The sequence below is a fragment of the Dipodomys merriami genome, unplaced genomic scaffold (genome assembly GCF_024711535.1).
Source record: "Dipodomys merriami isolate MVZ:Mamm:240054 unplaced genomic scaffold, mDipMer1.0.p SCAF_68, whole genome shotgun sequence".
In the NCBI taxonomy this organism is placed as follows: Eukaryota; Metazoa; Chordata; class Mammalia; order Rodentia; family Heteromyidae; genus Dipodomys; species Dipodomys merriami.
In genome coordinates this window covers 6,062,606-6,079,127 of record NW_027206268.1, presented here as the reverse complement: position 1 = coordinate 6,079,127, position 16,522 = coordinate 6,062,606, and the positions used below count along the sequence as shown (strand labels likewise).

The 16,522-nt window shown below is 47.0% G+C and overlaps 1 protein-coding gene across 2 annotated transcripts in view; it reads left to right on the top strand.

The window, feature by feature from the left end:
• Slc9a9 (solute carrier family 9 member A9) overlaps positions 1-16,522 on the top strand; it is a 279,904-nt gene that overhangs the window by 51,429 nt on the left and 211,953 nt on the right. The window contains exon 5 of one of the 2 annotated variants that reach the window (XM_070005580.1): positions 12,346-12,461. The exons of the other annotated variant lie outside the window; for it this stretch is intronic. Within the exon in view, the coding sequence (XP_069861681.1) occupies positions 12,346-12,461 (116 nt within the window). The remainder of the gene's footprint in view (positions 1-12,345; positions 12,462-16,522) is intronic. 2 annotated transcript variants of the gene reach the window in all.

Below are 16,522 nucleotides of genomic sequence, written 5' to 3'. Positions count from 1 at the left end.
CAAATAGATATAATTGCCCAAGGACAGATGGGTCGTTGTCCAAAACGCGTTTCTCCGTCTATAAAGAGGGAAGAGTCATTGAAACGATGTTTATTTGTTTTCTCTCTCAGCTGTCTGTTTTCCCCCTTTACCATCCAAATGGGAAGCCAAAAATCTGCCTTGTTATAGGAGATGAGCCCTGCCAGCCATAAAAAATTTGGCAGGATAGAGGAAAAGAGTCTTTTGGTGAAGAGGGTATGATTCACTAAAGAGAAATCTAATAATAGTGAGGAAAGTAAGTGTACGCACGCAGAAAGGGCCGAGGAGCTTTGGTCTTCACGGGCTGACAGAGCAGGGTTGGGGATATGTGAAGATGTTTACTGCTCACTCTGAACAGCAGCTCATGTCTGGTTTATAAAAGATAACTGTGGTTCACTCCATTGATGCCCCAAGTAGCATCCTTGGAGGGAGCATTTGATAAAATGTCCTTTGTTTACTATTTATATTTGGAAACACAGTCCATGTTTAAACTACTGGTGTGAAAAGAAAAAAATAAAAACGTTGAGGGCTGGGAAGGTGGCTCAGTGGTAGAGTGCTTGCCTAGCATGCATGAAGCCTTGGGTTCGATTCCTCAGTACCACAGACACAGAAGTGTATATGGCTCAAGTGGTAGAGCACTAGCCTTGAGCAAAAGAAGCTCAGGGACAGCGCCCAGGCCCTGAGTTCAAGCCCCAGGACTGGCAGAAAAAGAAAAAAAAAGAAAGCCAAAAAAATGAAAAGTTTTCGACTGCAGTCTCCTCAGACTGCAAGGAACTTCTTTTTATCAGTCAACAATATTTATTGAATACCTTCTGCGTGTCAGACGGTGTTAATTAAAGTTTGTTCCCTTTTGTCTCTCGGAAATGCTAGTCTCTTTATCATCGTGTGTTGTGTAATTAGGGAGGTGACACCTTTTCTTCATCTTTTAGGGGGAAAAAAGCTTCTAAATTGCGCGTGACTCTCTGTGGAGGCGTCTCACGTTTAAAATCTTCCGCAACCCACTCAGCTCCCCAGCAATTATTTTAAAAAGTGGGCTCCATCTCAGAAACCCTGGCCAGAGACCTTTCCGCGTCGTGGCCAGATAGTTCTCGCGAGCGTGGACATCCTGAGGAGCAACCCCGTAGCCTGCGACACGCTGAAGTGTGTGAGGTGTGTGTTAGGCCAGGACGAAGCAGGGTACCACCTCGGTTCTTGTACAAAGGGCTCCCAGACTCTCTGCTTCACTCCTAAAGGGAAGAGTGTCCATTGCCCGACTTGTAAAATCCCTCTGGCATCCGCCCTTTGGTTTTGGGGGGTCCTGAGCTAGGAGGCCCTGCACCCCACACCTGTAACGGCCCCATGGCAGAAGGTACACGTCTGCCCGCGCTCAGCAAATGCACTGCCCCACACGTTAATTCTTCTTCATGCCTAGCGCACTAGTGCCTCGGCGTGAGGGGCGATCACCGGAGCGTCCCGTCAGCCCCAGCGACGCCGTTGGCCGTCATTTGAAGGATCCACCTTGTGACTCAGTTTCCCGCTGAATGCTCATCACGTTTTCCTGGTCCTCCCTGCCGGCCGGTCACCTTGTCCCACGGTGGCTTCCCACGAAGCTACAGCCCGCGTGCATAGAGCATGCGCACACACACACACACACACACACACGCACGCACGCACGCACGCAGCATCTCACACTCCAGTCATCTGGGAATCTGGGGATCTTACACTCCCAGGTGGGATGTGAACCCCTGGCCAGGGGAGGTCTTGGGGGGCTCTGTGGAGCTGGGTGGTGAGCCCACCCAGAACTTTCCAGTTCTTCATGTTAGAGAAGGCGCTCAGGTTAGAAATCCCAGCACACTCACCGGCCAGGCCTCTTTGGAGCTGAGTCCGGTGTAGAATCCGTGCTCCCAGAGTGCTGGAAAGATGTCCAGGGGAACGAAGCATCTGGGCGTGGTGCCTGGTGTCCGCCATCCTCGCCACGCAGGAGGTCGAGCTTGGGAAGATCGTAGTTCGAGGCCAGCTAGGACCAAAAGCCTGACCAGATACTGTGGCCGCCAGTAGCTGGGGCCTGGCGTTACGTGCCTGTCACCCCCAACACGGCTGGAAATGTTATTAGGAGGAGGACAACGCAGCCCGGCCGAGGGGAAGGAGTGAGCCCCAAGCTCAGTAACCGGAAGGAAAAGGGCTAGAGGCGCGACTCACGCGGCAGAGCACCTGCCCGACAGGATGAAGCCTCCTGTTCAAGCTCCTCCCCTGCCCCTCTCCCAACTACGAAATTATAGAAAAAAGAAAGCGATCCACCTGCGAGTCCCACCTTCTCGCGAGAAAATGTGGCATCCTGCGGCTCCGACGCCATCCCCCGGGACAGATCGCCAGAGGTGCACACCGCAGGCGGAGAGCAGCGCCATCACGCTTTGGACTCAACTCTGAGTCTGGGGGAAAGCGTTGTCAAGACATTATTGTCTGCTTGTTTTGTGGTGGTTTGTTGTCAGGTCCTGCCCGTTGGTTTGTGGATGTCTAAAAGCGATCTTCTCCCATCCGTCACATACCCAGAGAGACATATTATCTTTATCACCTAAGCAAGGCAGATGCTGGAGCTCAGGGCAGATGGATGTGCTGTGGGGCGGCCGGACTAAATCAGCCTGCTGGGTGAGTAGAGGGGAGGGGAGAGTTCGCTCTCACAGCCGTAGGGATTCGAACTTGAAAGTGGTTCAGGAAGACAGGAAGCATCGGCCGTCGCTGAGACTGGGGATGTGGGGCGAGAGTTAATTACCCAGGAACCTCATGTTTGAAGAGGAAAAGGAGAGCTGGGGACCACAGAGCCCTGTTTGTGTGCTGCGAATATTAAAAGTGGCAATTATCAGAAATAATTGAGCCTTAGGAATGGAGAACGGATAAATAAATAGAAACCGGTCTTGGGAAAGAAAAAAAAAATACAGCTCCGAGGCTAATTAGTGGCCGCCAAAGACACAATGGGCTACAAATGAAAGGGAAATTAGGGGAGAATTAGAGACTGAGGAGAACACGTCACGGACACGAGGACAGAGGAAGAAGAAGAAAAAAAAGCAGAAAAACGTCCTTTAAGGCCAGAAAACTTTTGATTAAGTGGTTGGGGAAAACAGTGGGAGGCATACTGAATCCTGCAGAGGGTGTGTGTGTGTGTGTGTGTGTGTGTGTGTGTGTGTGTGTGTGTGTGTGTGTGTGTGTGTGTGTGTGTGTGTGTGCGTGCGTGTGTGCGTGCGTGCGTGTGTGTGTGTGTGTGTGTGTGTGTGTGTGTGTGTGTGTGTGTGTGTGTTATTCTAGAAACCCTGGGCTTGGCACAGAGCTCCTCCCGAAGGGGCCTAGCCATTTTTTTCCAGCCATGACCCCTCCATTCAACCTGCAGGGAGATCTGCTTCCACGTGGCAAAATCACAGGTTACCATTCTCCTAATCCCATCTGTCAACATCCATTGTAAACACGTATCCCGTGAGACTTCTTCCTTTAATCTGCTATAAAAATAAACACTCTGGCTTTCAGAATATTTCTTCTAAGCCATCTTTTTTCTTCTTTTTGTCGGTCGTGGGGCTTGAACTCTGGGCCTGGGCGCTGTCCCTCAGCTCTTCAGCTCCAGGCGAGCGCTCTACCACTTGAGCCACAGCACCACTTCTGGCTTTTTTCTTATGTGGTGCTGAGGAATCGAACCCAGGGCCTCATGCATGCAAGGCAAGCGCTCTACCACTGAGCCACCTTCCCAGCCCTTCCCAAGCTTTCTTTTAAGGACTGTTTTGATTGTAGATGCTGGTCAGATTGCTAAGATGTAAAGGCATACCTTGTTAATAATAATAATAAGTAAATAACCTTTCCCGGGGTTGTTCCACATCTAGAGTCTGAGTTCTCCTGATCCAGGGCTCCCCTTGCTAAGATCCTCTATGGCTGTCCATCCCTCTCTCCTCCCTCTTCCCCAGGCGCCATCTTGAACAACCGCCCACCCACCTCCCCCTCCTTGATTCTGTGCCCCCTGTGCTGGCTGGAGGGGTTCTAAAGTCCTGGTTTCTTACCGGAAGGAAGCTGGGGAGGGGGCAAAGGAGAGGGGGCCTGCCCCCCTCCATAGCCCCCAGGGGAAGAAGTCTTCATTCTAGAGAAGAGGAGGGGGTGATGGCCAGCTCCATGTCCACTCTTCCTCCAGAGATCCTCCACCTACGCCGACACCTGCCGAAGCCCCACCTCCTTCTAAATGGCCGGAACGTGCTTCTTTAGACCAAGGGCAGGGGGGAAAACAGGAGAGAAAAAAAAAGATGGAGACATGGACGTTCCCGGGAGATTTCTCAGTGTCTGCCCACGGGAGGAGCTCCTGACTCGGTTCCTTGGTATCGCTCCCTCCCACACCCCGTGAGAACCCAGCGCAGGGTGGCGGGAAGAAGAAAACACTCCTAGCTGAGGCATGTAAAGGGTACAGACGCGGCTGGATACCAGACCTGGTGGTCCGGGCCTCACGCTAGTCACTGAGATAAGGCTCGAGGGAAATACGAAGGCCTGAACCATCCACAGGCTGAAGACGTACAAGGCTCACTTGGTCTTTCTTGTACCTACAAAGACAGATTTTATCCACCCAGCCTCTCTCCCTTCCTAAACGGAGCCTAGAAAAGATGTGGGCTGTAGGGACCATTCAGCGATCAGCCTGTTTCTTCCTGGAAAACTACCTGAATTGTATAGGGAGAGGTGTGTGTGTGTGTGTGTGTGTGTGTGTGTGTGTGTGCTCAAATTATTTGTCATGTCGATAGCTCTATGGAACTCTTGGAATAGTTTCTCACAGTTCAGGAAATAACCTGTTTGTTCATCTATCACGTAACCAGCCAGCCATCTGTTCACCTCTTCACACACGTATCTTCATCTCCTACAATCTCTAGGTTTATTCTATATTATATTGCATCTCATGCAATATATGATCTATCTATTATAATTTTTCTCTCCATATGTAATGTGATATATATCACATATTATACTTGACTTTATATATAAGTATTTTTAACTTGTATATAAGTTATATAAGTATACTTATAGTTAACTCATATATCTAAGATATAGCTAAACCAACTTAGATATATAAATTATCCATACATAAGTTATATAGGTTGCATATATATTATATATATAAGTTAACTATACATAGTTAACAATATATAAGTTAAGTATAATATAGATGGTTATATCAGTTGTATATTACATATGTTATATATAAGATATATTAGTTATACATGTATATAAGTTATAAATATTAGTTATACAGGTATATATTAGTTATACAGGTATATATAAGTTATATGTTATATATACCTGTATAACTAATATATATATAACTATGTAACATGTTCCATATAAGTTATACATAATACTTATACTTAACATCTCTCTATATATATTATACTTAACCGGAACCTTACAAATATAGTTAGGCTTGTCTAGAACATTCAGTCAGTCAGCTATTCAGGTTAAGGCTCGCAGTCAGGGATGAGATAAAGTAGGTTCCATTATTTAACTGAAGAGTTATTAAGCATCCATTTCCCAGGCGGAAGCTAGCGGGTCGATCTTCGTCTGGGAGAACCTCTGGCTTCTCTGGTTGGAACCTGACCTGTGTACACAAATCTACAAAAGGTCCCAGCGTGAGCGAAGGCTGAGGGCCGGGCTGTGGTCTGGGGGCTCGTGAGCCCCAAGCCCTTCCCGTGTTAACGGCTCGGTCTGCAGAGCGGCACTGCCTCCTGGGAATTACAGACAGACTCCTCACTCAAAGAATATTCCAGACTGGAAGACAGTTGGTTTTCCTCCCGTGGGGCTCGATCCTAGTGGGGAGCCGGACACTGTAGGAGGCTCCGTGAATTGCTCCAGGGACAAAATCTGCCCTGGGGTGGCAGATGGGAAGAGACCCGGAGGGTGTGGGGACCCAAGCGTCTCTCTGGGAGAAGTAAGAGGGCCTAGGACAGCGATGGTGGAGTCTTGGGGAGATATTCCCGCTGCGCCTTGAATTCAAACCTTTCATCACCTGACAAAGGCAGACACGTTCTCCCCGAGAGGACTCTGTCGGGGTTACAGATTCTGTGCCAACAAAAAGCGTGACAAGAATGATGCCAGGAAAACACGTTCCCTCGACTCTCTCCTCAAACCTCGTGTGTGTGAGAGGAAGAGAGCCATGTAAGTCACCCGCGCGCGTGAGCTGGGCGGGCGCGTTTGCACATCCAGAGACTGTGCTGGGGGGGGGGGGGGAAGGGGCTGTGTCCGCCTTGCGTTCCTTCTGAATGTTGCTTCTTTTGGTCTTCCTGGGTTCAAACCCGAGGCTCCTAAACTTGCCAGTTCCTAAGAAATGACTTAGGCGAGCTTTGGTATTTTCTTCCCTTCTTTTTTTTTTTCTTAAAGCATCTTCCTTTAGTTGTTCTTCTCCATCCCCTTTCACCTCGTTGCTTTCCATCTCCGTGTGGCTCCAAGTGTGAGTCCCAGTCTGTGTCCGATTCATTCTGCCGCCGCCGCCGTCACCATCATTGCACACGACCAGCGGCTTGGATTCTGCTCTTGAGCATCCCACAGCCAGGTTTGGAAGCGTAGGCCTCCTTACCCGGCCACGGGGTGGGCATCTACTCTTTTCTTTCCTTACTGACACCAGGGGCCCTGCCACAGGAAAAAACACACATTCTTCACTCCCAGGAACTCAGAGCTCCAACACGGAGAGCTGTGCCGATTACCGGAAAGACTTGACTGGCCACAGTACACTTCCAGTAAGTGGAGAGAGAAAGGGCGTCTCAGTTCAAACTCATCGATCAGAATTCCCCAACCCAACAGGCAAACACGGCTTTGGCTGGCGATGCGAAGGCTGAAGATGGATCTCAGGGCTGGACCGACGGTGGCGTGCCGGGAAGGCCACTGCAGAGATGGATGGTCGCCCTCCGAGGGCTCCAGCCCAACCCTGCCAAGACCTTCTCCTTAACTTTTTATCCAAGAGAAGCTCACAGTCTGAATGTCTACTCTGTCGAACCACAAATCCTAAGGATGTAAAACAAAATCCTCAAGGGCCCCTCGACCTCTTCTTTACCACCCCCGTTTTGGCAAAAAGGTAAATAAAAAGAAAGGAAGGAAGGGAGGAAGGAAGGAAGGAGGGGAAGGAAAGAAGGAAGGAAGGAAAGAAGGAAGGAGGGAAGGACGGAGGGAGGGAGGGAGGGAGGGAGGGAAGGAAGGAAGGAAGGAAGGAAGGAAGGAAGGAAGGAAGGAAGGAAGGAAGGGAGGAAAGAGATGCCCAGATCATCTGGAAGTGAATGGTGAGCTTCTAGGTAGCTCCAGCCCTTGTTCGTTAAGTGTCCTCTGGTGACCAGCCAGCCTTGTTGCCACCTGGGACTGCGTGAGGATTCAAGATCCTTCAGGCTCTACCCTCCATCCGCTCCTTAAGAAGACCCAGAGGGGTCACCGGCCTGCGCATGAGTTCGAGAAGCCCCTTGATCAGAAGTTGTCCATCCACGGAACTCCTGCCTGTCGGGATCTGGGGAAACAGATCAGAATGGATGCAGGGAGGGGAGGGATCTGAAAAGACGTGGTCATTTAAAGTATTTTGACATGCAAGACCCACAGAAAGTCATCTAAGGATTGTGAACAGACACGGATGCACGGAGTCCATTGTTAGCATCCATAGAAGTATCTAGAGGAGAGCCAGGGAATCCAATCAGCCTTCTGATGTTGTGTAGAGCAGATCGCTGCATGGCTGTCAGAAATAATTCCGTAGATGGGTTAACACTGGTCCCTTGAAGATCTAGCCCTCATCTGACCAGTTACTATTATGTCAGGGGCATTTCAGAATTACAAGTACCCTCTTCAACAGGTACTTGGCTTTCTGGGGTCGTGGGGAAAAGGGTAGGAGTCGTGTTCTTAGAGATAAGGCGATATCCGGGAATCATTGCGAGAGTACACGTGGAGTTGTACTGTTGTTTGTTCTCAGAAGCCCTTCTGCTTTTGATTAGTGGGCAGAGGTAGGGTCTCTAAGGGAAGGCTGTACCCTGGAAAGTGAATCAAACCATCCTAAAAGAAGCTCACCCCGCAACCTCAAAGGAAGCTGGAGTCACAGTTGTATTATACACCTCACACGCAAAACAGGTCATTCAGAGCTCTCCACTCTAGATGTAAGGGGTCCCAAACATCTATTGACATGGTTGAAAAGGAAGACTCAGTCAAGGAATTGGCAGTTGATTTATATCACTCGCAAGATTGATTGTTCTTTCTGTCTTGTCACTAATCATGTGGATGTATTTTGAAGCCATCAATCAAGCGGTAAAGAGCATACACGTCTTCATTTGAGCTAAATATGTTTACATGATTCATGAGCTTGCTCTCCTGGAAAGAAACCCAGAGTTGTAGTTTCATGCTGTTCACATGCTATTACAAACAGCAGTTGGCAGTAGGGTTCCAAAACGGGGTAGCTGGAGAAGATAAATACGCTCTAGAGAATTGAAATGAGACTGTACACAGTTCCTGTACGTGATAGATTAGGCAAATTATATGAAAATCGCAAGTCTTATTCCCTTTGTAGAAGTGTCAGGCAGCAGGAAGCTGTAGAAATTGCCGGCTCAAGCAAACAACTCTGGGAGAAAACCAGAATTTCAGCCCCAGTTCTGCTCTGTGCTAGGTTTCAGGGTGACTTGAGCAGTCACCCGGCTAGGTCTTGATCTCTATGGCGTCAGAAAAAGGGGATTCTGGGCTGAATAATTCCTCAGATGATTTTTCCGCCCAACTCCTGACCTACGTGACTGATTCTGAACACTATGTGAATTTCACATTTCACTGAGGGAAAAAAAATGGTTGAGTACACAGGCGAAGACCACTGCTCAAATGGTAGAGGGCTTGCCCGGCAAACACAAGGCTGACAGTTCTAATCCCGGTCACCCCGGGAGGAATTCCACAGTCCAGCCCGTGGGCGTGGCTGAGCTGCTGAGACCCTGCAGAAGAGGGTCGATGCTGGGAGAATAATACTTCTGAACACGTGACTGCCCTGGCTTGGAAGTGCTCTACCCCTTGGGCCACACTTCCAGCCCTTTCAGTTTTTAGTTGGTGCTTCAGAAGAGGACCCAAATCCTTCTCCTACTCCCCCGAGCAACTCAAATCACAGGCTTGCCGCCACACCTGCGTTTTTCAAGATGACAAAGTGACAGGACCATTTCTTCCTGTTTCTGTCTCCGGGCATCTCCATACCCTCAGAAAGGGTTGACGCTTATTACATGTCATGTTCTAGGTACATATCCATGCATGTATAGTTGCATGTATGTATATGTGTGTTTGTGAGTCATAGATGTGCAACACATATATATGCATATCTATATATGCGTGCAGAATTTCTTAGTTGATATAATTCAGCCCAGGACAAAGCAACGTACTCTATTATTCTATTAGCCAGCATGTATGTCTTCAACAAACATGGACGCTCTCTGCTGGAGTTTTCCAGTCCTGAGGTATCCCTCTCAGTGGGACCCCACAGTGAGCATTAGCGAGCCCCTCTTCCCCAGTCTGGAAGGGGGGTTCTCAGCCTAGGTTGCACAGAGACCCACAGAGCCGGGTCACGGAAGGTCACGGGGGGGGGGGTCTTTTCAACTTGACCGGTTAGTGGGTCACGTGGTCTGCCTTCCAAATCATACTCGCAGTGGTGACATCTTGGCTGGTGTAAAGCACCGTCCTCAAAGCGCGCGTGACACCAGCAAGGCCCTACGCAGGAACTTGGAGCCCCAGGCCCCGCGCCCGACTCTCCTGTCACCAGATCCCCCTCCCTGCCTTGGTACAACCCACGCGCTCAGACCACTTGTGTGTGAGCGTCCCGTGATCCTAGTGGTAACCAGTAGCTTATCATTCAGAATAATGTCATCACCATGGCCAGGCTGAGCTTAATGAGAATTCAGGCACACGGTAATTACTGGCTCCACATTGTCAGTAACAATGAACAGCGGTCGATCGGTAATAATCATAACGACGACCCTGATGAGCCCGTATTGACCTGGGGTTCGTATTGGTCTTTTTTGTGTTCTTCGCTTCATTCTTCTTTACCTCGGGAAAGCAACTGCAATTATTGTTACGTGAGGTCTAGAAGTTGATTGGACCTGATGCCAAAGCAACTGGAAAGCAGAAGAGAGTTGGGATCGGGTCCAGGTTTCTGTGTCCCTCTGCTCAGATTCCAACTGAGCTTCCGTCACAAGCTCTCGGTGGTGGGAGGCAAGTTAAATAACATCTCTGACTTCTAACTTCTCACTTGTAAATGGGTAATTATAGCAGCTAACCAGAGGATCATGAGGTCTAAACCACCCCATGGATGTCTATTGTGTCTGTAAGAGAATTGCTAATGTTCATGGTTGGTTTTTAATAATGGCTATTATTTTTAAAAAGAATTGGAAAAATTCAGCAAAGCAAGAAAGGAAAAAGTTCACGCTTCATTCCTTTTATATAACTGCTGGTAACAATAACAGTGGATTTTTGTCATTCCAGTTTTCCACTTAAATGAATGTCCAAGAATACTCGATTTTTAATCAACGTATTTTAATGCAAATATTACTCACTGAGTATGTTTTATAAAAATCTGAATATTATTCATCTTTTCAACAACTCTCTTTCCTTGTGGCCAGTATGGATCCTTGCATACAGTTTAAACGGTGCCTATTAGCTCATGACAGAAATGTGCTGTCGTTTGCCCTGAGCATATTATATAAGACATACTCCAGATCTGAAGTAATCCGAATACACATCTTTCAGGATCTATTTGATTAATTGATTGACATGAACCCACAGGAAACTATTTAATCAGCTCTAGGATATCTCAGAATGAGTACTTATAGGAGAAACTGCCTTCCGGGCCTCCATACGGACATTAATTTCACTGCAGCAAGAGCAGTGTTTCCTTGAAACTTTGACATCTATTCCCTTATCTTACTCAATTTGAGGGCTTCTCCACACACGGAACCTAAGCTTTGGTTCTGAGCCGCAGATCATTAAAGCTATTATCAGCAAAGGTAACTACTAGACGTAGAATTCAGAAATCCAGTCGTAGATCACAAAGGGTAAGCTGATTCCCCGTCCTGGTAGTGCCCAACCTTTGACCTGTACTTCAGGCGAGAAAGGACCTTGTGACCTTGAGCTAATCCAAGCAGAGGGCGAAGGAGGCCACTACTGAGGGGCGATTTCTGACTGCCCGAAATGTCCCAGTGGTGGTCAGATTGGCACATTCCAATTCAAGGCATGATACAATAACAGAGGTAATGTGGATTTCTGGTGATTTTTTATTATTATTTCCCATCCTGCTTAAGGTCATATTCTATAAAGGTGAGGGTCATCCTTTGGTCAGCTAATGTATTTAAACTTGTGACAGAGGGGGAAATTCAAAAATAAATGGCTATTGAGCAGAGACGCGGGGTAACAACACGCTAGACCTCCCTTCTGACCAATTGTAGGCATGGTTACCCACTGTTTTGATCCTTGCTAGCAGAATTAGTCCATCTTCTGATTGACTACTGTTCCTACTGTTTATTATTTCGGTTAATCCTTGATCAACTCTCTATTGTTACCCCCTCAGCCTTATTTTTAAAAAATGGAGGCTAACACTCTAAAGTCATATAGCATCTATGTGGTACAAGGCATTTCAAACAAATATCTCCCCTGGGAAGCTCTTTCTCTTAACCGAATTTGAAATACATGCATTATTGATGGAATTTTAATTTATGATGTCTGGCACTTCGCCAGGCTCCAAAACTCTCAGATCTAACTCTGAAGTGCGTGAGAGTATTTCAGCCTCCGTGTACTGGCTTGATAGCCGATGGTTTCCAGAGCCTGCCCCAGGCTTTGGGTGTGGACAGAGGCTCGGTGGACAGAGGCCTGTATTTTCTCCGCTACCATTTTAGCAAACTTCAATCTGTTCATTGAATACGATTCAAGAGCGCTGCCAGGGCAAATGAGAAAACCCAAACAGACGATCACCTTCCACGGCCTTGGGCTGCGAAGGTTATAAAACCTTTACAGGCTCTGCTAGGAGAAAGGTTTCCCTGCAGCATCAAAACAAGATGGCAGCTGGGTGTTCGTTCCAGGGCTGGCTGGGGGCACAGGCGCGGCTGTGAAGTGGCCGATGGACCCACCACACCTTGTGAATGGCTGAAAGCCTTCCCATTCCAGTAATGCGCCTGAAACCCAGGCCCTTTGCAGACACCCCTGCCTCAGCTGACAAAACCAGAGACACCCACAGAGACCTAGGGCTAGTCAGGAGCCCGCCCTGCCAGTGGGGCGGGGACACATTGGAACGTTTGTGGCGACTGCTGGGTTTTACCTAGGATTCCACCTGATGTTTAACGCTCTCGTGTTCCTCTCTTACAGGCTGATCGTGTATGGCTTTGTGAAGGCGATGGAACATGCCGGCCAGTTGAAAAATGGAGACTTTCACTTCACCGACTGTTTGTTTTTTGGCTCACTGATGTCTGCTACCGACCCAGGTAACTGCCCAGAGCCCACACTTCCTCTCCTGAAAGAATCAGACATGCGAACTGTGTTTTTCCAAAGGCCGTCATCAGAGTCTTCCGAATAATAATTCCTTATGTCTCGTCCTTTGAGGTTGGCACATCTGTGAGTGACTTTCAAAGGAAAGAAATGCGAAGGGAATGGGTGAATATTCAAATAGCTCTCGAAAAACGAGTCCAATACCAGTGCTGGGAGAATCTAGGGGGAGAAAAATCTCTCCCACAGCTCATGCCTCTAAAACTTGCAGTCATTTGGAGCTGGGGTCTGCACCGTTTCTCCACTGAGCAAAAATGATCTATTGGGTTAATAGGTTTAAAATATTTTTTTTAAAAAAGTTACTATGGAATCCACAGTATAAATCCCCCCAATACTCACAATCGTGACTTAATAATATCAAAGATCAAGTCACCGTTCAAATTCAAATATCCCCAATTCTCTGATCATCTGTAACTTATCAGATTGTACAAATTAGGATTCAAACCAAGGTGACACAGTACCGTCGGTCACTAGGACTAGTAAAATGCCTTTTCATCCCTAAGTTCCTCTCCATTTTCTATACCAGTTGACTGTTTATAAGGGAAGCATCGATTTGTCTTGTAGTTGAAGTGAACTCGGTTCCTGATGCACTCCGGTAGGCCTCATCTTTCTCGGAAGAGTTAGAGACTTACATAGCTTCAGTGGGAACTCTTTTGGGGGGGGATCAAGGTGGCTTGAGAGATGATACTGTGAGGTTTCAAGCACGTGACGTGGGAAGACAAATTGTCGCTAGAGAACCAGCTGTCAGCCTGATTCATGGCATCCCTCCCTGGCTACTAAGGGGAGACCCTTCCCCTCCCCACCCCCAGAACACACTCTGGGGGAAGGAAATGGCTTTATTACAGGTCTCAATGGGAGAGAAGGCTCGCTCTGGGAACCACGGGGTACCTCAGAGGGGGACTTAGGAGAGAACTTGGGTTTTCTTGGGGTGACGATGTGTGTGTGTGTGTGTGTGAACCTTTAAGGAACCGAAGCTTTTCTCTGGACCTGATGATGTCAGGAACGGAAGTCATTCCATTTTGGGGACGTTGGGTTTAGGCGAGGTTCATTACTTACCTTTAGGCCAGTCATGGAGCCCACCCGGGCACCTTGTCTGGCGTTCTGTTAGTGGTTAGCATTCCACAGCAGAGCACGAAGCACCGCAGACAGAGGTACCAGGCCAGCTCGCCTCACATGGTGAATTGTCAGAAATGCAGAGGCTCAGGCTCAACCTCCGCCTTCTACATTTACCCGCCAGCCTCACTGCTAGGCACACTGAAGTTTGGTTACTGTAAGCCCCACATTTTTGAGTTCCCCACCGCACCTAATAGCACAGCGCCCTTTAGCCACTATTTACTAGACATCGCAGTGGTGATTGGTTATTGATTCTTTCATTTGCTGATTTTTAAGCTAATGCGTTGTTTCCCTCACACCTACCAACAAGACAGGGTCCAAAAATGTGTCTTTAGGGACGCAGGACGGTTTTAAGAGTTGATACGCTTCCGTCTATTGTGACTATTCTTTTTGATGATTAAAATGCTCCGTTTTCATTCCGCGTGAGCCTCTTCCCGTTTCTCCCAGCAGGACCCTGGTGGTCTTTCTTGTATTTGGGTCAAACTCCATGTTCCCGCCTTGTCTTGTGTTTCTTACAGCCTGTCATGAAATCAGCCTTTTCTCCAAGGAGCCTGGCTTCTTTTAAGACATTTATTCAGAAAGCACAATCGAGCACGAAGGGTTTTCATTGTGATGGATGGGTCACTGTTTCTAGACCTTTTGTACTAAGGAGAAATTATATCACAAATCCAACCTGCTATTTTTCAGGTCAAAGTTAGGATTGTAGAAATTTTAGAGGAGCTGGCTTGGATTTTCATTTTCGTTTTTCTTTTTGCCTACTTTCCTTCATCCCATTTCATTAATAATTTTACTTGCTTAAAATACATATTCTCAAAATGGCCATGCCTATCTTATTACTGAAAATACAGTAACTGAACGTGGTTTAAGATCTCATTGTGGTTATTTTTCATCTTTAAATCTATTCCACTTGGAATGTGCGGTTAAAAACTGTTCTATTTTTAACATCACTTGAGATTATTCCTCTCTGTGGTTAAGACACAAGTCAGTATACAATTCATCTGATTATCATAGGGTTTTTTGTTTTAAAATTAGATTAAATATGTATAGGATTCCAAAGTAAAAATTATAGGACAAAATGTGAGACTTCTCTTCCACCTTAACTATTTTGGTTGGATTTTAAGATTACCGTTCCATTTTAAAATTTAGGCACAGGGGCAAAACACTCACAAACATAAACAGACTCTGCGTGTGGTTCTTCCTCTTTTATTTGGTGAATGGTATTCTGGAGACTAATCCATGGCATTTTATCAAGCTCTGCCTCCTTCTGTCTGGTGGCTATTCGCAAAGTCCTCTATGAATGGACATCTGGAGTCTTTTTGTGTCTTTTTAAATCACAGAATTTTAGGATGTTGCCCGTGTGTCTTTGAGATGGATCTCTAGCAACAGATTAAACACCAAATGCATCTGTAATCTTCCCAGATGACGTATTTCTCTCCAATACAAGTTTGCGCCGATTTGCATTTCTTCCAGAAGTGCCTGGTATTTGCTGTTCTTCACCAAAAACGTTGGCTTTGTCTCCATGGGCTGGGTGAAGATTTACATCACCCTGTGGTGCTTTGCTCGGTGCTTTTCTGGCTAGGAGGAAGGTTGAACAGTTGTCTATATGTGCAGTGGATATGCAATTTTTTTCCCCTGAAAACCTGTTCTTTATGAGATTCCCTTTCCAAGTGGGGTCACTGGTGTTTAAATTTTTCAATATAAAGTTGACTCACAACCATAAAGAGGATTTGGGGAACTGAGTCCTGAGCTCCTCTAGATCGGCTGGCTTCTTGGAGGTAGACGGTGTACATCTCACATCTTCTGACCTCTTCTCAGTGCTTCATCTGGAAAAGGAAGCTTTGATCAGAGCTCCAACCGGCTCCCAGCTCTAATACGCCATGACTCTTACTATGAAAATGAGCTTTTGCTTTAAAGAAGGCAAAATCAACCCAAGCTTCAGCCCAACCCAACCCAACCCAAAAGCCCAGGATACCCCCTAGAGATAGCCTAGGGCTTAAACCTCAGATGAGATCTTGCTGCAGGTATTCTTGTACAATTAAAAAACCTGCCCACAAGCAGAAACATGAGCTTTCTTAGTTCGCTACAGATAAGTATTGTATGAAAGCCTGCCAAACCTACTCTCTGCTCGATTGGTATAATTTAACATCTTCAACAACCTTAAACACCTAGTTAATCCTACCCCGCAATTATTCATTTATTGTCTACATTCTTGTGACTCACTAATTTATGAGCGAAAACCTGTGCTCTCCGAGCCTGTTATTTCTTGGCCTTCTTTAAATTAATTCTTTCCCATTTAACTAAATCTCAGCTAGGTGTTATGATCGATTCACATTTATCTTTCATGGATACATAGTTAGGATTTAATTTTTTTTCCCCCTGGCATATTTCAGGCTCTCTTCAGCCAATTTTTCAGTACGGCTCCAGTTAAGAGGATTTGACTGTCATTTGATTGATTCTTATTTCCTCCTGCCCCGGAGGCTGCTGGTAAAGGTCGCCCGTGGTAACAACAATGTGTGTGCTAGTCAAACAAAATGATGCGCCACTTTTGTATGTACTGGGAATTGAACCCCCGTCTCAAGCCTGCCAGACCAGCATCCCCACCCCCACCCCGTTTATGATCATTGCACTGGATTTTGGTTTTGAGATAGCTCTTCGCTGACTTTGCCCAGAACTTCTGATCCTCCCTGCCCCTACCTCCTGAGTATCCATGATTGTAGGCCCAGACGGCAACAGTTATTCCAAACAGTAGCTTCCTAGCAAGGATTAAGTCATTGCCCAGAAGATGCCAGAAATTCAGCCCTGGTATCGGCCGGGGCTGCCATGTCCCGCAAGGTCTCCGGGAAGCCAGCTGCTCAAGGTGTGAGTTTTGTCACTTCATCCGTTTTCC